General features: G+C 45.7%; 2 protein-coding genes across 2 annotated transcripts in view; one reads left to right on the forward strand and one right to left on the reverse strand.

The window, feature by feature from the left end:
• large1 (LARGE xylosyl- and glucuronyltransferase 1) overlaps positions 1-22,418 on the reverse strand; it is a 222,755-nt gene that overhangs the window by 68,868 nt on the left and 131,469 nt on the right. The gene's annotated exons all lie outside the window — the stretch shown is intronic.
• LOC135572805 (xylosyl- and glucuronyltransferase LARGE1-like) overlaps positions 11,026-22,418 on the forward strand; it is a 44,588-nt gene continuing 33,195 nt past the window's right edge. Inside the window, 4 exon segments of the mRNA XM_065021223.1 lie at positions 11,026-11,100; positions 11,574-11,686; positions 19,516-19,641; positions 21,076-21,231. Of these exon segments, the coding sequence (XP_064877295.1) occupies positions 11,624-11,686; positions 19,516-19,641; positions 21,076-21,231 (345 nt within the window). The 5' untranslated portion in view covers positions 11,026-11,100; positions 11,574-11,623.

Here is a 22,418-nt window from a genome sequence, read left to right on the forward strand (position 1 = left end):
GTTGTTTTACCGGTGGGCTGCTACTTCCTCTGTTGTTTTACTGATTGACTGCTACTTCCTCTGTTGTTTTACTGACTGCTACTTCCTCTGTTGTTTTACTGACTGACTGCTACTTCCTCTGTTGTTTTACTGACTGACTGCTACTTCCTGTTGTTTTACTGACTGCTACTTCCTCTGTTGTTTTACTGACTGCTACTTCCTCTGTTGTTTTAGTGACTGACTGCTACTTCCTCTGTTGTTTTACTGACTGACTGCTACTTCCTCTGTTGTTTTAGTGACTGACTGCTACTTCCTCTGTTGTTTTACTGACTGACTGCTACTTCCTCTGTTGTTTTAGTGACTGACTGCTACTTCCTCTTGTTTTACTGACTGACTGCTACTTCCTCTTGTTTTACTGACTGACTGCTACTTCCTCTGTTGTTTTACTGACTGACTGCTACTTCCTCTGTTGTTTTAGTGACTGACTGCTACCTCCTCTGTTGTTTTAGTGACTGACTGCTACCTCCTCTGTTGTTTTACTGACTGACTGCTACTTCCTCTGTTGTTTTACTGACTGACTGCTACTTCCTCTGTTGTTTTAGTGACTGACTGCTACTTCCTGTTGTTTTAGTGACTGACTGCTACCTCCTCTGTTGTTTTACTGACTGACTGCTACTTCCTCTGTTGTTTTACTGACTGCTACTTCCTCTGTTGTTTTACTGACTGACTGCTACTTCCTCTGTTGTTTTACTGACTGACTTCTAATTCCCCTCTGTCATCCCTACCATTCACACCCAGTCTAATGTCATCCCTACCATTCACACCCAGTCTAATGTCATCCCTACCATTCACACCCTCTAATGTCATCCCTACCATTCACACCCTCTGTCATCCCTACCATTCACACCCAGTCTAATGTCATCCATAACATTCACACCCAGTCTACTGTCATCCCTACCATCCACACCCTCTAATGTCATCCCTACCATTCACACCCTCTACTGTCATCCCTACCATTCACACCCAGTCTAATGTCATCCCTACCATTCACACCCTCTGTCATCCCTACCATTCACACCCAGTCTAATGTCATCCCTACCATTCACACCCAGTCTAATGTCATCCCTACCATTCACACCCAGTCTAATGTCATCCCTACCATTCACACCCTCTGTCATCCCTACCATTCACACCCAGTCTAATGTCATCCCTACCATTCACACCCAGTCTAATGTCATCCCTACCATTTACACCCAGTCTAATGTCATCCCTACCATTCACACCCAGTCTAATGTCATCCCTACCATTCACACCCAGTCTAATGTCATCCCTACCATTCACACCCAGTCTAATGTCATCCCTACCATTCACACCCTCTAATGTCATCCCTACCATTCACACCCAGTCTGTCATCCCTACCATTCACACCCTCTAATGTCATCCCTACCATTCACACCCAGTCTAATGTCATCCCTACCATTCACACCCAGTCTAATGTCATCCCTACCATTCACACCCAGTCTAATGTCATCCATACCATTCACAACCAGTCTAATGTCATCCCTACCATTCACACCCTCTAATGTCATCCCTACCATTCACACCCTCTAATGTCATCCCTACCATTCACACCCTCTAATGTCATCCCTACCATTTACACCCAGTCTAATGTCATCCCTACCATTCATACCCAGTCTGTCATCCCTACCATTCACACCCTCTGTCATCCCTACCATTCACACCCAGTCTAATGTCATCCCTACCATTCACACCCAGTCTAATGTCATCCCTACCATTCACACCCTCTAATGTCATCCCTACCATTCACACCCAGTCTAATGTCATCCCTACCATTCACACCCTCTAATGTCATCCCTACCATTCACACCCAGTCTAATGTCATCCCTACCATTCACACCCTCTAATGTAATCCCTACCATTCACACCCTCTAATGTCATCCCTACCATTCACATCCTCTAATGTCATCCCTACCATTCACACCCTCTAATGTCATCCCTACCATTCACACCCAGTCTAATGTCATCCCTACCATTCACACCCAGTCTAATGTCATCCCTACCATTCACACCCAGTCTAATGTCATCCCTACCATTCACACCCAGTCTAATGTCATCCCTACCATTCACACCCAGTCTAATGTCATCCCTACCATTCCCACCCTCTAATGTCATCCCTACCATTCACACCCAGTCTAATGTCATCCCTACCATTCACACCCTCTAATGTCATCCCTACCATTCACACCCAGTCTAATGTCATCCCTACCATCCACACCCTCTGTCATCCCTACCATTCACACCCAGTCTAATGTCATCCCTACCATTCACACCCAGTCTAATGTCATCCCTACCATTCACACCCTCTGTCATCCCTACCATTCACACCCAGTCTAATGTCATCCCTACCATTCACACCCTCTGTCATCCCTACCATTCACACCCAGTCTAATGTCATCCCTACCATTCACACCCAGTCTAATGTCATCCCTACCATTTACACCCTCTAATGTCATCCCTACCATTCACACCCAGTCTAATGTCATCCCTACCATTCACACCCAGTCTAATGTCATCCCTACCATTCACACCCTCTGTCATCCCTACCATTCACACCCAGTCTAATGTCATCCCTACCATTTACACCCTCTAATGTCATCCCTACCATTTACACCCTCTGTCATCCCTACCATTCACACCCAGTCTAATGTCATCCCTACCATTCACACCCTCTGTCATCCCTACCATTCACACCCAGTCTAATGTCATCCCTACCATTCACACCCAGTCTAATGTCATCCCTACCATTCACACACACATCCTATGAAGTCATCACTACCTTGTCCTTCTCAGTATTGTTGTCAGAACAGGAGATGACCGCTTGGCAGGACTAATGCCCTGCGGCAGACAGGCAGGTAGACAGACAGGCAGGCAGGCAGACAGGCTGACCCTTGACGTATGAACACTTAGCTGTATTAGTATTTTGAAGAGTACGAGGTATTCCCTCACTTAGCTTGTATCCCCCCCAAAATGGCACCCTATTCCCTATGGACCGTAGTTCAATGTAGTGCACTATATAGGGGATAGTGTTGTATTTGTGTCATCAGATCAGAGGTGACTGCTGTGCTTTCTATCTGATCAGTGTGGAAGAGGGAAGGAAAGACAGGTTTGTCTCCGCTAGTTGGCTTCGTCTCGTCCTCTGGTACTGGAAGAGGGAAGGACGGACAGGTTTGTCTCGTCCTCTGGTACTGGAAGAGGGAAGGAAGGACAGGTTTGTCTCCGCTAGTTGTCTTTGTCTCATCCTCTGGTACTGGAAGAGGGAAGCAAGGACAGGTTTGTCTCGTCCTCTGGTACTGGAAGAGGGAAGGAAGGACAGGTTTGTCTCGTCCTCTGGTACTGGAAGAGGGAAGGAAAGACAGGTTTGTCTCCGCTAGTTGTCTTTGTCTCGTCCTCTGGTACTGGAAGAGGGAAGCAAGGACAGGTTTGTCTCGTCCTCTGGTACTGGAAGAGGGAAGGAAGGACAGGTTTGTCTCGTCCTCTGGTACTGGAAGAGGGAAGGAAAGACAGGTTTGTCTCCGCTAGTTGTCTTTGTCTCGTCCTCTGGTACTGGAAGAGGGAAGGAAGGACAGGTTTGTCTCCGCTAGTTGTCTTTGTCTCGTCCTCTGGTACTGGAAGAGGGAAGGAAGGACAGGTTTGTCTCCGCTAGTTGGCTTCGTCTCGTCCTCTGGTACTGGAAGAGGGAAGGAAAGACAGGTTTGTCTCCGCTAGTTGTTTTGTCTCGTCCTCTGGTACTGGAAGAGGGAAGGAAGGACAGGTTTGTCTCGTCCTTTGGTACTGGAAGAGGGAAGGAAGGACAGGTTTGTCTCCGCTAGTTGGCTTCGTCTCGTCCTCTGGTACTGGAAGAGGGAAGGAAGGACAGGTTTGTCTCCGCTAGTTGGCTTTGTCTCGTCCTCTGGTACTTTCTGAAGTCTTTCACCTTCAGTCTGTGGATGTTTAGGTGGTTTCTGGGAACAAGGAAGCTGTAGATGGTGGACATGGTGGTGGTTTCTGGGAACAAGTGAAGGAAACTGTAGATGGTGGACATGGTGGTGGTTTCTGGGAACAAGTGAAGGAAGCTGTAGATGGATGGACATGGTGGTGGTTTCTGGGAACAAGTGAAGGAAGCTGTAGATGGTGGACATGGTGGTGGTTTCTGGGAACAAGTGAAGGAAGCTGTAGATGGATGGACATGGTGGTGGTTTCTGGGAACAAGTGAAGGAAGCTGTAGATGGTGGACATGGTGGTGGTTTCTGGGAACAAGTGAAGGAAACTGTAGATGGTGGACATGGTGGTGGTTTCTGGGAACAAGTGAAGGAAGCTGTAGATGGTGGACATGGTGGTGGTTTCTGGGAACAAGTGAAGGAAGCTGTAGATGGTGGACATGGTGGTGGTTTCTGGGAACAAGTGAAGGAAACTGTAGATGGTGGACATGGTGGTGGTTTCTGGGAACAAGTGAAGGAAGCTCTAGATGGTGGGCATGGTGGTGGTTTCTGGGAACAAGTGAAGGAAGCTGTAGATGGTGGACATGCGTGAGCCTGCGGACGTCTGCCTCGCTGTCTCTGGTGACCTTGGACATTATCATTCATCTGTCAGCATCTCTCTCTCTCTCTCTCTCTCTCTCTCTCTCTCTCTGTCGCTCCCTCTCTCTCTGTCTCTCTCTCTCTGTCTCTCTCTCTCTCTGTCTCTCTCTCTCTCTCTGTCTCTCTTTGTCTCTCTCTCTCCCTCTCTCTGTCGCTCCCTCTCTCTCTCTCTGTCTCCCTTTGTCTCTCTTTGTCTCTCTGTCTCTCTCCCTGTCTCTCTGTCTCTCTCCCTGTCTCTGTCTCTCTTTGTCTCTCTGTCTCTCTCTCTATTCTTCTCCACATGTAATGAAATGAAGATGCGATAAGTTCCCTCTACTGGTAGAAGATAGCGTATGGATTCCCTGCTAAGAATCACTGTCTAAAGAAGACTGCCAATAGATACACCATGCATACTGTTATCTTAGCTGAATCCCAAATGGCACCTTATTCCCTTTATAGTGCACTACTTTAGACCGGGATCCATAGGGTCTGTGGTCAACTGTAGTGCACTACTTTAGACCAGGATCCATAGGGTCTGTGGTCAACTGTAATGCACTTCCCAAATGGCACCTTATTCCCTTTATAGTGCACTACTTTAGACCGGGATCCATAGGGTCTGTGGTCAACTGTAGTATACTACTTTAGACCAGGATCCATAGGGTCTGTGGTCAACTGTAATGCACTATGTAGGGAGTAGGGAGCCATTTGGGACAAAGCTTTTGTGAATGTATTTTCTCTGTCTCAACTGCTAATCTATAAATAGAAGTTATTGAGTCAGGGGGGATGACATCACAATGCCCAACATCTCTGATTGGAGGATCAATATCCACTAACCAGTAACAATGACATCACAATGCCAACATCTCTGATTGGAGGATCAATATCCACTAACCAGTAACAATGACATCACAATGCCAACATCTCTGATTGGAGGATCAATATCCACTAACCAGTAACAATGACATCACAATGCCCAACATCTCTGATTGGAGGATCAATATCCACTAACCAGTAACAATGACATCACAATGCCCAACATCTCTGATTGGAGGATCAATATCCACTAACCAGTAACAATGCAAGTTAATTGTCTGTGAAGACAAGTTACCGTACTGAACATTTGGACGGGGCGACTGGAACCTTCTAGAAAATATGAGACGAGCGCCAGGAAGTCTTTCTGAAAAGGGGGTTGGAGAATTGGGGCGGATTTTAAAATGGGGGGGGTTATTTTCATCGTGACATCTCGTCTGCTCTCCAAGTGGCACAGAGACCCGTCTTTGTTGAAGCTGATTAAATGATTGTATTGATTTAGTTGTTCTTTCCCCTTGTCTGGCTGACTGGAAGAAGTTTTGACAACAGTGGTTTGGTATCTACATCCTCCAGACTAGAAGTTGATCATTTCCGCAGTGAAAAGCCTGAGAACGAATGCATATGTAAAGGGAGAGACGTTTGTTTGATTCATCTGCGTGTCACTCACAGGTGACGAATACTAAAACAAATGGAATATACAACTCTTTGATTTCTGAATACTAAAACAAATGGAATATACAACTCTTTGATTTCTGAATTCTCTAGTTGACATCTCTGAGTATCTGTTTATAAGTGTGTAAGAGAGAGAGGGAGAGAGAGAGGGATACAACTCTTTGATTTCTGAAGTCTCTAGTTGACATCTCTGAGTATCTGTTTATAAGTGTGTAAGAGAGAGAGGGAGAGAGAGAGGGATACAACTCTTTGATTTCTGAATTCCCCCAAGTCTCTAGTTGACATCTCTGAGTATCTGTTTATAAGTGTGTAAGAGAGAGAGGGATACAACTCTTTGATTTCTGAATTCCCCCAAGTCTCTAGTTGACATCTCTGAGTATCTGTTTATAAGTGTGTAAGAGAGAGAGGGAGAGAGAGAGGGATACAACTCTTTGATTTGAAAAGGGGGTTGCTGAATACTAAAACAAATGGAATATACAACTCTTTGATTTCTGAATTCTCTAGTTGACATCTCTGAGTATCTGTTTATAAGTGTGTAAGAGTCTGGAGAGAGAGAGGGATACAACTCTTTGATTTCTGAAGTCTCTAGTTGACATCTCTGAGTATCTGTTTATAAGTGTGTAAGAGAGAGAGGGAGAGAGAGAGGGATACAACTCTTTGATTTCTGAATTCCCCCAAGTCTCTAGTTGACATCTCTGAGTATCTGTTTATAAGTGTGTAAGAGAGAGAGGGAGAGAGAGAGGGATACAACTCTTTGATTTCTGAATTCCCCCAAGTCTCTAGTTGACATCTCTGAGTATCTGTTTATAAGTGTGTAAGAGAGAGAGGGAGAGAGAGAGGGATACAACTCTTTGATTTCTGAATACTAAAACAAATGGAATATACAACTCTTTGATTTCTGAATTCTCTAGTTGACATCTCTGAGTATCTGTTTATAAGTGTGTAAGAGAGAGAGGGAGAGAGAGAGGGATACAACTCTTTGATTTCTGAAGTCTCTAGTTGACATCTCTGAGTATCTGTTTATAAGTGTGTAAGAGAGAGAGGGAGAGAGAGAGGGATACAACTCTTTGATTTCTGAATTCCCCCAAGTCTCTAGTTGACATCTCTGAGTATCTGTTTATAAGTGTGTAAGAGAGAGAGGGAGAGAGAGAGGGATACAACTCTTTGATTTCTGAATTCCCCCAAGTCTCTAGTTGACATCTCTGAGTATCTGTTTATAAGTGTGTAAGAGAGAGAGGGAGAGAGAGAGGGATACAACTCTTTGATTTCTGAATTCCCCCAAGTCTCTAGTTGACATCTCTGAGTATCTGTTTATAAGTGTGTCTTCCTCTACTCATCTCTGAGGGAAATACTGGGAAATACTGGGAAATACTGGGAAATACTGGGAAATACTGGGAAATACTGGGAAATACTGGACTGGGAAATACTGGGAAATACTGGGAAATACTGGGAAATACTGGGAAATACTGGACTGGGAAATACTGGGAAATACTGGGAAATACTGGGAAATACTGGACTGGGAAATACTGGGAAATACTGGGAAATACTGGGAAATACTGGACTGGGAAATACTGGACTGGGAAATACTGGGAAATACTGGGAAATACTGGACTGGGAAATACTGGACTGGGAAATACTGGGAAATACTGGGAAATACTGGGAAATACTGGGAAATACTGGGAAATACTGGACTGGGAAATACTGGGAAATACTGGGAAATACTGGGAAATACTGGACTGGGAAATACTGGGAAATACTGGGAAATACTGGACTGGGAAATACTGGGAAATACTGGGAAATACTGGGAAATACTGGGAAATACTGGGAAATACTGGACTGGGAAATACTGGGAAATACTGGACTGGGAAATACTGGGAAATACTGGGAAATACTGGACTGGGAAATACTGGGAAATACTGGGAAATACTGGGAAATACTGGGAAATACTGGACTGGGAAATACTGGGAAATACTGGGAAATACTGGGAAATACTGGGAAATACTGGGAAATACTGGGAAATACTGGGAAATACTGGGAAATACTGGGAAATACTGGGAAATACTGGGAAATAGACAAACAGACTTTGAGGGAGAGAGAGTGTACCTCACTTGCTTTGGCAATGTTAACACATGTTTCCCATGCCAATAAAGCCCTTGAAATGAATTGAATTGAGTGTCCTTCCCCTCTGATTGTCCCAGTCACTTGTCCCCCTGAGAGGAGAGTAACAGAGCCGTGGGCTTTGTTTTCACGACATCTAAAGCACGTCTGCTCTCTGCTGTTTGACTAGCAGCTGCAACACACACACACACTCACACTCCAATAGTCCCTCATTAATCTTCCTTAGACTTCATTAGAGCTGCCTTCCTTCCATCCCTTCATCCTCTATCTCTTCAATAACCCCTACCTCAACTCACCCCAAACCCCCTACCTCAACTCACCCCAAACCTCCTACCTCAACTCACCCCAAACCCCCTACCTCAACTCACCCCAAACCCCCTACCTCAACTCACCCCAAACCCCTACCTCAACTCACCCCAAACTCCTACCTCAACTCACCCCAAACCCCTACCTCAACTCACCCCAAACCCCCTACCTCAACTCACCCCAAACCCCCTACCTCAACTCACCCCAAACCCCTACCTCAACACACCCCAAACCCCTACCTCAACTCACCCCAAACCCCTACCTCAACTCACCCCAAACCCCTACCTCAACTCACCCCAAACCCCCTACCTCAACTCACCCCAAACCCCTACCTCAACTCACCCCAAACCCCTACCTCAACTCACCCCAAACCCCCTACCTCAACTCACCCCAAACCCCTACCTCAACACACCCCAAACCCCTACCTCAACTCACCCCAAACCCCTACCTCAACTCACCCCAAACCCCTACCTCAACTCACCCCAAACCCCCTACCTCAACTCACCCCCAAACCCCTACCTCAACTCACCCCAAACCCCCTACCTCAACTCACCCCCAAACCCCCTACCTCAACTCACCCCAAACCCCTACCTCAACTCACCCCAAACCCCTACCTCAACACACCCCAAACCCCTACCTCAACTCACCCCAAACCCCTACCTCAACTCACCCCAAACCCCTACCTCAACTCACCCCAAACCCCTACCTCAACTCACCCCAAACCCCCTACCTCAACACACCCCAAACCCCTACCTCAACTCACCCCAAACCCCTACCTCAACTCACCCCAAACCCCTACCTCAACTCACCCCAAACCCCTACCTCAACTCACCCCAAACCCCTACCTCAACTCACCCCAAACCCCTACCTCAACTCACCCCAAACCCCTACCTCAACTCACCCCAAACCCCTACCTCAACTCACCCCAAACCCCTACCTCAACTCACCCCAAACCCCTACCTCAACTCACCCCAAACCCCCTACCTCAACTCACCCCAAACCCCGACCTCAACTCACCCCAAACCCCTACCTCAACTCACCCCAAACCCCCTACCTCAACTCACCCCAAACCCCCTACCTCAACTCACCCCAAACCCCTACCTCAACTCACCCCAAACCCCTACCTCAACTCACCCCAAACCCCTACCTCAACTCACCCCAAACCCCTACCTCAACTCACCCCAAACCCCCTACCTCAACTCACCCCAAACCCCTACCTCAACTCACCCCAAACCCCTACCTCAACTCACCCCAAACCCCCCTACCTCAACTCACCCCAAACCCCTACCTCAACTCACCCCAAACCTCCTACCTCAACTCACCCCAAACCCCTACCTCAACTCACCCCAAACCCCTACCTCAACTCACCCCAAACCCCTGTGCCAAGATGATCCCTCCTCTCCTCCAAGATGATACCTCCCTCTCCTCTCCTCCAAGATGATCCCTCCCTCTCCTCCAAGATGATCCCTCCCTCTCCTCCAAGATGATACCTCCCTCTCCTCTCCTCCAAGATGATCCCTCCCTCTCCTCTCCTCCAAGATGATCCCTCCCTCTCCTCTCCTCCAAGATGATCCCTCCCTCTCCTCTCCTCCAAGATGACCCTCCCTCTCCTCTCCTCCAAGATGACCCTCCCTCTCCTCTCCTCCAAGATGATACCTCCCTCTCCTTTCCTCCAAGATGATACCTCCCTCTCCTCCAAGATGATACCTCCCTCTCCTCCAAGATGATACCTCCCTCTCCTCCAAGATGATACCTCCCTCTCCTTTCCTCCAAGATGATACCTCCCTCTCCTCCAAGATGATCCCTCCCTCCCTCTCCTCCAAGATGATACCTCCCTCCCCTCTAAGATGATACCTCCCTCCCCTCTAAGATGATACCTCCCCTTCCAGTCCTCCCTGAGCTCCTGTACTCCACAACCCTTCCTCTCTTTCTTGACTAGATGTTCCACCTCTCTCTCTGTTCTTACCTTCATCTACTCAATCAGCTTTACCTCAATGTGAGCAGATTGTCTTGCTCAAAAGGCACCATTCATTTTCTCTTTATTTCTTGCAATTGATTCAACGTCAGTGGATGGGCTGTACTTAACAGCTTGTTGTCCATAGCGCCCTCTGGTGGGTGATTGTTATCACGAGCCAACACTACTCTATGGTGCAGCATTGTTTGTGTGTTCTCTATGCATGTCTATAGAGCAGCCCTTTGGTAGTAACCTGAGTGTTGTTTGACACCTGACTCCACAGCGCCCCCCGGTGGGTAATTATGATAATGAGACAATACTTTTCTATAGAGCAGCCCTTGGTAGTAACCTGAGTGTTGTTTGACACCTGACTCCACAGCGCCCCCCGGTGGGTAATTATGATAATGAGACAATACTTTTCTATTGAGCAGCCCTTGGTAGTAACCTGTGTGTCCCTCTTTTCCAGTTTCTAGGTCTGGTGGAGAACCAGAGTGACTGGTGCCTGGGGAACCATAGTAACCTGAGTGTTCTGTGTTCTAGGTCAGCAGGTTCTAGGTCTGGTGGAGAACCAGAGTGACTGGTACCTGGGGAACCTGTGGAAGAATCACCGGCCCTGGCCCGCCCTGGAGAGGGGCTTCAATACAGGTGAGAGACACAGACACAATAATGGCGTCTTCAACAGATGTGTTCAATAACACAGGAAGTAATGTGATGAGAATATGTTGAGCTTCCTGCCATCCAGGACCTCTATACCAGGCGGTGTCAGTGGAAGGACCTACAAATTGTCAGACTCCAGCCACCCAAGTCATAGACTGTTCCCTCTGCTACCTCACAGTTAGACATTACTGTTAATTCAGGTATTGTCTAACCTGCTGACTGGGTCTGTTAAGTCATGTGACCTCTGTCCCAGGTGAGATCTTGCTGCTGGTTGGGTATGTTAAGTCATGTGACCTCTGTCCCAGGTGTGATCTTGCTGCTGATTGGATCTGTTAAGTCATGTGACCTCTGTCCCAGGTGTGATCTTGCTGCTGATTGGGTCTGTTAAGTCATGTGACCTCTGTCCCAGGTGTGATCTTGCTGCTGATTGGGTCTGTTAAGTCATGTGACCTCTGTCCCAGGTGTGATCTTGCTGCTGCTGGACCGACTGAGGAAGCTGCGGTGGGAACAGATGTGGAGACTGACAGCAGAGAGAGAACTGATGAGCATGTTGTCTACATCACTGGCTGACCAGGTAACACACACCCACGCACACAGACACACACACACACACACACACACACACACCTTGTATTGAACTACTTGAAGTTCACCATTAAAACGTCTGGATTATCACCTTTCAGACGTCAGTATTTTATGGTAATGAAACACCAAGGATTTTATTTAAGAGCTGCTGCCAGCTCATATTAATGACCGACACATTTACCATGTTGTCATTTAAATGTTCACTAAATACAGTTCTGGATTGTATTGTAGTTCTGGAATGTATTGTAGTTCTGGAATGTATTGTAGTTCTGGGATGTATTGTAGTTCTGGATTGTATTGTAGTTCTGGAATGTATTGTAGTTCTGGAATGTATTGTAGTTCTGGAATGTATTGTAGTTCTGGAATGTATTGTAGTTCTGGGATGTATGGTAGTTCTGGAATGTATTGTAATGATCTCAGTCATAGAAAACCTAGTCAAATACTGTCTCTGTTAGAGCAAGATCTCAGTCAGAGAAAACCTAGTCAAATACTGTCTCTGTTAGAGCAAGATCTCAGTCATAGAAAACCTAGTCCAATACTGTCTCTGTTAGAGCAAGATCTCAGTCAGAGAAAACCTATTCCATACTGTCTCTGAACCAGCAAGATCTCAGTCAGAGAAAACCTAGTCCAATACTGTCTCTGTTAGAGCAAGATCTCAGTCAGAGAAAACATAGTCAAATACTGTCTCTGAACCAGCAAGATCTCAGTCAGAGAAAACCTAGTCAAATACTGTCTCTGAACCAGCAAGATCTCAGCCAGAGAAAACATAGTCCAATACTGTCTCTGTTAGAGCAAGATCTCAGTCAGAGAAAACATAGTCAAATACTGTCTCTGAACCAGCAAGATCTCAGTCAGAGAAAACCTAGTCCAACACTGTCTCTGAACCAGCAAGATCTCAGTCAGAGAAAACCTAGTCCAAAACTGTCTCTGTTAGAGCTTCTATTAAAGAAAGCCCTTGAAGTGTCTGGCAGCAGCTATTGTATTTGAGGATTGTTCTTAAATGAGAGATTTAATCGTGCAGATATAGCCACGCTGATAACATTACAGCTAATGTGAGAGAAACATTACAACATTTACCTGATTTATTTGATATTAATGGTTAATAATGAATACTTAACTAATAGTAAGAAATGTCTGTTGTATTAAATGCTGTGTGTCTGTAACGGGATGCGTTCCACTCTAGCTTCCAGGCAGTTAGTCTGGTTGTATGGTCAGAGGAAAATTAGGTTTTTACTAGAGATAGCTTGAGCTGACAACGACTTGGTGATAAAAAGACCTACAGCCCCGCATTTCATAGGCAGGATGTGGTGTGTGTGACTGGAGACAGAGATGAGACAGAGATGAGACTGGAGACAGAGATGAGACTGGAGACAGAGATGAGACTGGAGATAGAGATGAGACTGGAGATAGAGATGAGACTGGAGATAGAGATGAGACTGGAGATAGAGATGAGACAGAGATGAGACTGGAGATAGAGATGAGACAGAGATGAGACTGGAGACAGAGATGAGACTGGAGACAGAGATGAGACTGGAGACAGAGATGAGACTGGAGACAGAGATGAGACAGAGATGAGACTGGAGACAGAGATGAGACAGAGATGAGACTGGAGACAGAGATGAGACTGGAGACAGAGATGAGACTGGAGACAGAGATGAGACTGGAGACAGAGATGAGACTGGAGATAGAGATGAGACTGGAGATAGAGATGAGACAGAGATGAGACTGGAGACAGAGATGAGACTGGAGACAGAGATGAGACTGGAGACAGAGATGAGACTGGAGACAGAGATGAGACTGGAGACAGAGATGAGACAGAGATGAGACTGGAGACAGAGATGAGACAGAGATGAGACTGGAGACAGAGATGAGACTGGAGACAGAGATGAGACTGGAGACAGAGATGAGACTGGAGACAGAGATGAGACTGGAGACAGAGATGAGACTGGAGATGAGACTGGAGACAGAGATGAGACTGGAGACAGAGATGAGACTGGAGACAGAGATGAGACTGGAGACAGAGATGAGACTGGAGACAGAGATGAGACTGGAGACAGAGATGAGACAGAGATGAGACTGGAGACAGAGATGAGACTGGAGACAGAGATGAGACTGGAGACAGAGATGAGACAGAGATGAGACTGGAGACAGAGATGAGACTGGAGACAGAGATGAGACTGGAGACAGAGATGAGACAGAGATGAGACTGGAGACAGAGATGAGACTGGAGACAGAGATGAGACTGGAGACAGAGATGAGACTGGAGACAGAGATGAGACTGGAGACAGAGATGAGACTTGAGACAGAGATGAGACTGGAGACAGGGATGAGACTGGAGACAGGGATGAGACTCGAGACAGAGATGAGACTCGAGACAGAGATGAGACAGAGATGAGACTGGAGACAGGGATGAGACTCGAGACAGAGATGAGACAGAGATGAGACTGGAGACAGAGATGAGACAGAGATGAGACAGAGATCAGACTGGAGACAGAGATGAGACAGAGATTAGACTGGAGACAGAGATCAGACAGAGATTAGACTGGAGACAGAGATGAGACTGGAGATAGCCTGGAAACAAGAGGAGGTGTGTGTGACTGGAGAGTTAGCCTGGATGAGTTTTAGAACAATCCCTCACTGTCTCATCATCCTGGCATCTGGGAAACGAAGCCGGGTTGGGGGTACAACAACATCCTGGCATCTGGGAAACGAAGCCGGGTTGGGGGTTACAACAGCATCCTGGCATCTGGGAAACGAAGCCGGCTTGGGGGTACAACAACACCCTGTGTAGATAACCAGCAGAGGAACCAAGGTGTCTTGATGATGCCCCTCGATCAGCATGGGAGGGGTGGAACCAGCCATGACTAAGCATTTTGTTTTAGATGTCCTCTATAAGATCTCAGGTTTGGCTGATCGGCCCAACAGTCCAGAGTGTTGGCTTGACTCGTCTCATTATTGGTATAATTAATCGATAATTAATAAAGATGGTTGTTTGAAGAAATGACAAAGTCTCTATCAGTACGACTTTCCACAACAGTACCAAGACAGTGTCTGTTTCACCTATGGTGAAGAGTTTAATCTGATTCATTATGATCTAGGATCAGGGCCCCCCCCCCCCTGTCTATGTAATCTGATTCATTATGATCTAGGATCAGGGCCCCCCCCCCCCTGTCTATGTTATCTGATTCATTATGATCTAGGATCAGGCCCCCCTGTCTATGTAATCTGATTCATTATGATCTAGGATCAGGGCCCCCCCTCGTCTATGTAATCTGATTCATTATGATCTAGGATCAGGGCCCCCCTCTATGTAATCTGATTCATTATGATCTAGGATCAGGGCCCCCCTCGTCTATGTAATCTGATTCATTATGATCTAGGATCAGGGCCCCCCTCGTCTATGTAATCTGAGTCATTATGATCTAGGATCAGGGCCCCCTCGTCTATGTAATCTGATTCATTATGATCTAGGATCAGGGCCCCCCCTCTATGTAATCTGATTCATTATGATCTAGGATCAGGGCCCCCCTGTCTATGTAATCTGATTCATTATGATCTAGGATCAGGGCCCCCTCTATGTAATCTGATTCATTATGATCTAGGATCAGGCCCCCCTCTATGTAATCTGATTCATTATGATCTAGGATCAGGGCCCCCTGTCTATGTAATCTGATTCATTATGATCTAGGATCAGGGCCCCCCTCGTCTATGTAATCTGATTCATTATGATCTAGGATCAGGGCCCCCTCGTCTATGTAATCTGATTCATTATGATCTAGGATCAGGGCCCCCCTCGTCTATGTAATCTGATTCATTATGATCTAGGATCAGGCCCCCCCCCTCGTCTATGTAATCTGATTCATTATGATCTAGGATCAGGGCCCCCTCTATGTAATCTGATTCATTATGATCTAGGATCAGGGCCCCCCTGTCTATGTAATCTGATTCATTATGATCTAGGATCAGGGCCCCCCTCTATGTAATCTGATTCATTATGATCTAGGATCAGGGCCCCCTCTATGTAATCTGATTCATTATGATCTAGGATCAGGTCCCCCTCTATGTAATCTGATTCATTATGATCTAGGATCAGGGCCCCCCTCGTCTATGTAATCTGATTCATTATGATCTAGGATCAGGGCCCCCTCGTCTATGTAATCTGATTCATTATGATCTAGGATCAGGGCCCCCCCCTCTATGTAATCTGATTCATTATGATCTAGGATCAGGGCCCCCCTGTCTATGTAATCTGATTCATTATGATCTGGGATCAGGCCCCCCTCTATGTAATCTGATTCATTATGATCTAGGATCAGGGCCCCCCTCTATGTAATCTGATTCATTATGATCTAGGATCAGGTCCCCCCTCTATGTAATCTGATTCATTATGATCTAGGATCAGGGCCCCCCCCTCGTCTATGTAATCTGATTCATTATGATCTAGGATCAGGGCCCCCCTCGTCTATGTAATCTGATTCATTATGATCTAGGATCAGGGCCCCCCCTCGTCTATGTAATCTGATTCATTATGATCTAGGATCAGGGCCCCCCTCGTCTATGTAATCTGATTCATTATGATCTAGGATCAGGGCCCCCTCTATGTAATCTGATTCATTATGATCTAGGATCAGGGCCCCCCTCTATGTAATCTGATTCATTATGATCTAGGATCAGGGCCCCCCCTCTATGTAATCTGATTCATTATGATCTAGGATCAGGGCCCCCCTGTCTATGTAATCTGATTCATTATGATCTAGGATCAGGGCCCCCCCCTCTATGTAATCTGATTCATTATGATCTAGGATCAGGGCCCCCCTCTATGTAATCTGATTCATTATGATCTAGGATCAGGCCCCCCCTCTATGTAATCTGATTCATTATGATCTAGGATCAGGGCCCCCCCTCTATGTAATCTGATTCATTATGATCTAGGATCAGGGCCCCCCCTCTATGTAATCTGATTCATTATGATCTAGGATCAGGTCCCCCTCTATGTAATCTGATTCATTATGATCTAGGATCAGGGCCCCCTCTATGTAATCTGATTCATTATGATCTAGGATCAGGGCCCCCCCCTGTCTATGTAATCTGATTCATTATGATCTAGGATCAGGGCCCCCCCTCTATGTAATCTGATTCATTATGATCTAGGATCAGGGCCCCCCCTCTATGTAATCTGATTCATTATGATCTAGGAGGGCCCCCTGTCTATGTAATCTGATTCATTATGATCTAGGATCAGGGCCCCCCTCTATGTAATCTGATTCATTATGATCTAGGATCAGGGCCCCCCTCTATGTAATCTGATTCATTATGATCTAGGATCAGGCCCCCCCTCTATGTAATCTGATTCATTATGATCTAGGATCAGGGCCCCCCTCGTCTATGTAATCTGATTCATTATGATCTAGGATCAGGGCCCCCCCGTCTATGTAATCTGATTCATTATGATCTAGGATCAGGGCCCCCCCCTCTATGTAATCTGATTCATTATGATCTAGGATCAGGGCCCCCCTGTCTATGTAATCTGATTCATTATGATCTAGGATCAGGCCCCCCCCTCTATGTAATCTGATTCATTATGATCTAGGATCAGGGCCCCCCCTCTATGTAATCTGATTCATTATGATCTAGGATCAGGCCCCCCCCTCTATGTAATCTGATTCATTATGATCTAGGATCAGGGCCCCCTCGTCTATGTAATCTGATTCATTATGATCTAGGATCAGGGCCCCCCTCGTCTATGTAATCTGATTCATTATGATCTAGGATCAGGGCCCCCCGTCTATGTAATCTGATTCTATGATCGCAGGAATCTGATGATTCATTATGATCTAGGATCAGGGCCCCCCTCTATGTAATCTGATTCATTATGATCTAGGATCAGGGCCCCCCCCCCTCTATGTAATCTGATTCATTATGATCTAGGATCAGGGCCCCCCTGTCTATGTAATCTGATTCATTATGATCTAGGATCAGGCCCCCCTCTATGTAATCTGATTCATTATGATCTAGGATCAGGGCCCCCCCCTCTATGTAATCTGATTCATTATGATCTAGGATCAGGTCCCCCCTCTATGTAATCTGATTCATTATGATCTAGGATCAGGTCCCCCTCCCTGTCTATGTAATCTGATTCATTATGATCTAGGATCAGGGCCCCCCCTCTATGTAATCTGATTCATTATGATCTAGGATCAGGGCCCCCCTCGTCTATGTAATCTGATTCATTATGATCTAGGATCAGGGCCCCCTCCTGTCTATGTAATCTGATTCATTATGATCTAGGATCAGGTCCCCCCCCTGTCTATGTAATCTGATTCATTATGATCTAGGATCAGGTCCCCCCTCCCCCTCTATGTAATCTGATTCATTATGATCTAGGATCAGGGCCTCCCCTCCTGTCTATGTAATCTGATTCATTATGATCTAGGATCAGGTCCCCCTCCTGTCTATGTAATCTGATTCATTATGATCTAGGATCAGGTCCCCCTCCCTGTCTATGTTATCTGATTCATTATGATCTAGGATCAGGCCCCCCTCCTGTCTATGTAATCTGATTCATTATGATCTAGGATCAGGGCCTCCCCTCCTGTCTATGTTATCTGATTCATTATGATCTAGGATCAGGTCCCCCTCCCTGTCTATGTTATTTTAAGGTCTGGTCTCTCTATCGGTAATCTACACTAAGGTTTGATCTGTAGTCTAGTCTCTATCTGTTATCTACACTAAGGTCTTATCTCTCTATCTGTTATCTACACTAAGGTCTGATCTCGCTATCTGTTATCTACACTAAGGTCTGGTCTATATCTGTTATCTACACTAAGGTCTTATCTCTCTATCTGTTATCTACACTAAGGTCTTATCTCTCTATCTGTTATCTACACTAAAGGTCTGATCTGTAAGGTCCTGTCTCTCTATCTGTTATCTACACTACTGTCTGATCTGTAAGGTCTAGTCTCTATCTGTTATCTACACTAAGGTCTGATCTCTCTATCTGTTATCTACACTACTGTCTGATCTGTAAGGTCTAGTCTCTATCTGTTATCTACACTAAGGTCTGATCTCTCTATCTGTTATCTACACTAATGTCTGATCTGTAAGGTCTAGTCTCTATCTGTTATCTACACTAAGGTCTGATCTCTCTATCTGTTATCTACACTAAGGTCTGATCTCTCTATCTGTTATCTACACTAAGGTCTGGTCTCTCTATCTGTTATCTACACTACTGTCTGATCTGTAAGGTCTAGTCTCTATCTGTTATCTACACTAAGGTCTGATCTCTCTATCTGTTATCTACACTAAAGGTCTGATCTGTAAGGTCCTGTCTCTCTATCTGTTATCTACACTAAGGTCTGATCTGTAAGGTCTAGTCTCTATCTGTTATCTACACTAAGGTCTGATCTCTCTATCTGTTATCTACACTAAAGTCTTATCTCTATCTGTTATCTACACTAAGGTTTGATCTGTAAAGTCTAGTCTCTATCTGTTATCTACACTAAGGTCTGATCTCTCTATTTGTTATCTACACTAAGGTCTGGTCTATATCTGTTATCTACACTAAGGTCTGATCTGTAAGGTCTAGTCTCTATCTGTTATCAACACTAAGGTCTGATCTCTCTATCTGTTATCTACACTAAGGTCTGATCTGTAAGGTCTAGTCTCTATCTGTTATCTACACTAAGGTCTGATCTCTCTATCTGTTATCTACACTAAGGTCTGATCTGTAAGGTCTAGTCTCTATCTGTTATCTACACTAAGGTCTGATCTCTCTATCTGTTATCTACTCTAAGGTCTGATCTGTGTGTGTGTCTGCAGGACATCTTCAACGCCGTGATCAAACAGAACCCCTTCCTGGTTCACCAGCTGCCCTGCTTCTGGAACGTCCAGCTGTCAGACCACACCCGCTCTGAGAAGTGCTACAAGGACGTTTCAGACCTCAAGGTGAGTTGAGCATCTCACACACAGATGGCAGCTGTTTCCATACACCCTCTTTGTCCGTTGTGTGTGTGTGTGTGTGTGTGTGTGTGTGTGTGTGTGTGACAGCAGAGTAATGTCGGCATCATGCCCCCTGCTCCTTCCAGATGCTTCTACTCTCTCTGACTGGCCTGTCATCTCTGTCTCTCTGACTGGCCTGTCATCTCTGTCTCTCTGACTGGTCTGTCATCTCTGTCTCTCTGACTGGTCTGTCATCTCTCTCTGTCTCTCTGATGAGCCTGTCATCTCTGTCTGTCTCTCTGACTGGTCTGTCATCTCTCTCTGTCTCTCTGACTGGTCTGTCATCTCTGTCTCTCTGACTGGTCTGTCATCTCTCTCTGTCTCTCTGACTGGTCTGTCATCTCTGTCTCTCTGACTGGTCTGTCATCTCTGTCTCTGACTGGCCTGTCATCTCTGTCTCTGACTGGCCTGTCATCTCTGTCTGTCTCTCTGACTGGCTTGTCATCTCTGTCTCTCTGACTGGCCTGTCATCTCTGTCTCTCTGACTGGTCTGTCATCTCTGTCTCTCTGACTGGTCTGCCATCTCTGTCTCTCTGACTGGTCTGTCATCTCTGTCTGTCTCTCTGACTGGCCTGTCATCTCTGTCTCTCTGACTGGTCTGTCATCTCTGTCTCTCTGACTGGTCTGTCATCTCTCTCTGTCTCTCTGACTGGTCTGTCATCTCTGTCTCTCTTGACTGGCCTGTCATCTCTGTCTCTCTGACTGGTCTGTCATCTCTGTCTGTCTCTCTTGACTGGTCTGTCATCTCTGTCTCTCTGACTGGCCTGTCATCTGTCTCTCTGACTGGTCTGTCTCTCTGACTGGCCTGTCATCTCTCTCTGTCTCTCTGACTGGTCTGTCATCTCTCTCTGTCTCTCTTGACTGGCCTGTCATCTCTGTCTCTCTGACTGGTCTGTCATCTCTGTCTGTCTCTCTGACTGGTCTGTCATCTCTGTCTCTCTGACTGGTCTGTCATCTCTGTCTGTCTCTCTGACTGGCCTGTCATCTCTGTCTCTCTGCCTGGTCTGTCATCTCTCTCTGTCTCTCTGACTGGTCTGTCATCTCTGTCTGTCTCTCTGACTGGCCTGTCATCTCTGTCTGTCTCTCTGACTGGTCTGTCATCTCTGTCTCTCTGTCTCTCTCCTTCTCTCTCCCCCACTACAAGTGATTCATTGGAACTTGTTGTGAAGAACAGGCACTTAGCGCTTTTCAGGAACCTCTATCTAACCATTTCACTCTATGCCTCTCTTTCTTTCTCTCTCTTCCTCCCTCCCTCTCTCCCCCTTTCCTCCCTCCCTCTCTCCCCCCTTCCTCCCTCTCTCTCTCACTTCCTCCCTCCCTCTCTCCTCGTCCCTCCCTCTCTCCCCCTTCCTCCCTCTCTCCCCCCTTCCTCCCCTACAGGTCATCCATTGGAACTCTCCTAAGAAGCTGAGAGTAAAGAACAAGCATGTAGAATTCTTCAGGAACCTGTACCTCACCTTCCTGGAGTACGACGGAAACCTCCTGAGACGAGAACTCTTCGGCTGCCCCAGCGAGACAGACCACAACAGCGAAAACGTATGTGGAACTATACTGATCTAGAGTCAGTTTAAATACAGCCCTGAGAAGCCATAAGGATCAGATATGGTATTAACTATGAGAAGACAGAAGGATCAGATGTGGTATTAACTATGAGAAGACAGAAGGATCAGATGTGGTATTAACTATGAGAAGACAGAAGGATCAGATGTGGTATTAACTATGAGAAGACAGATGTGGTATTAACTATGAGAAGACAGAAGGATCAGATGTGGTATTAACTATGAGAAGACAGATATGGTATTAACTATGAGAAGACTGAAGGATCAGATGTGGTATTAACTATGAGAAGACAGATATGGTATTAACTATGAGAAGACTGAAGGATCAGATGTGGTATTAACTATGAGAAGACAGATATGGTATTAACTATGAGAAGACAAAAGGATCAGATGTGGTATTAACTATGAGAAGACAGATGTGGTATTAACTATGAGAAGACAGAAGGATCAGATATGGTATTAACTATGAGAAGACAGATGTGGTATTAACTATGAGAAGACAGAAGGATCAGATATGGTATTAGCTATGAGAAGACAGAAGGATCAGATGTGGTATTAACTATGAGAAGACAGAAGGATCAGATATGGTATTAACTATGAGAAGACAGATGTGGTATTAACTATGAGAAGACAGATATGGTATTAACTATGAGAAGACAGAGGGATCAGATGTGGTATTAACTATGAGAAGACAGATGTGGTATTAACTATGAGAAGACAGATGTGGTATTAACTATGAGAAGACAGATGTGGTATTAACTATGAGAAGACAGATGTGGTATTAACTATGAGAAGACAGATGTGGTATTAACTATGAGAAGACAGATGTGGTATTAACTATGAGAAGACAGATGTGGTATTAACTATGAGAAGACAGAAGGATCAGATGTGGTATTAACTATGAGAAGACAGATGTGGTATTAACTATGAGAAGACAGATGTGGTATTAACTATGAGAAGACAGATGTGGTATTAACTATGAGAAGACAGATGTGGTATTAACTATGAGAAGACAGATGTGGTATTAACTATGAGAAGGATCAGATGTAGTATTAACTATGATAAGACAGATGTGGTATTAACTATGAGAAGACAGATGTGGTATTAACTATGAGAAGACAGAAGGATCAGATGTGGTATTAACTATGAGAAGACAGATGTGGT

The sequence above is a fragment of the Oncorhynchus nerka genome, linkage group LG8 (assembly GCF_034236695.1).
Source record: "Oncorhynchus nerka isolate Pitt River linkage group LG8, Oner_Uvic_2.0, whole genome shotgun sequence".
NCBI classification, from domain to species: domain Eukaryota; kingdom Metazoa; phylum Chordata; class Actinopteri; order Salmoniformes; family Salmonidae; genus Oncorhynchus; species Oncorhynchus nerka.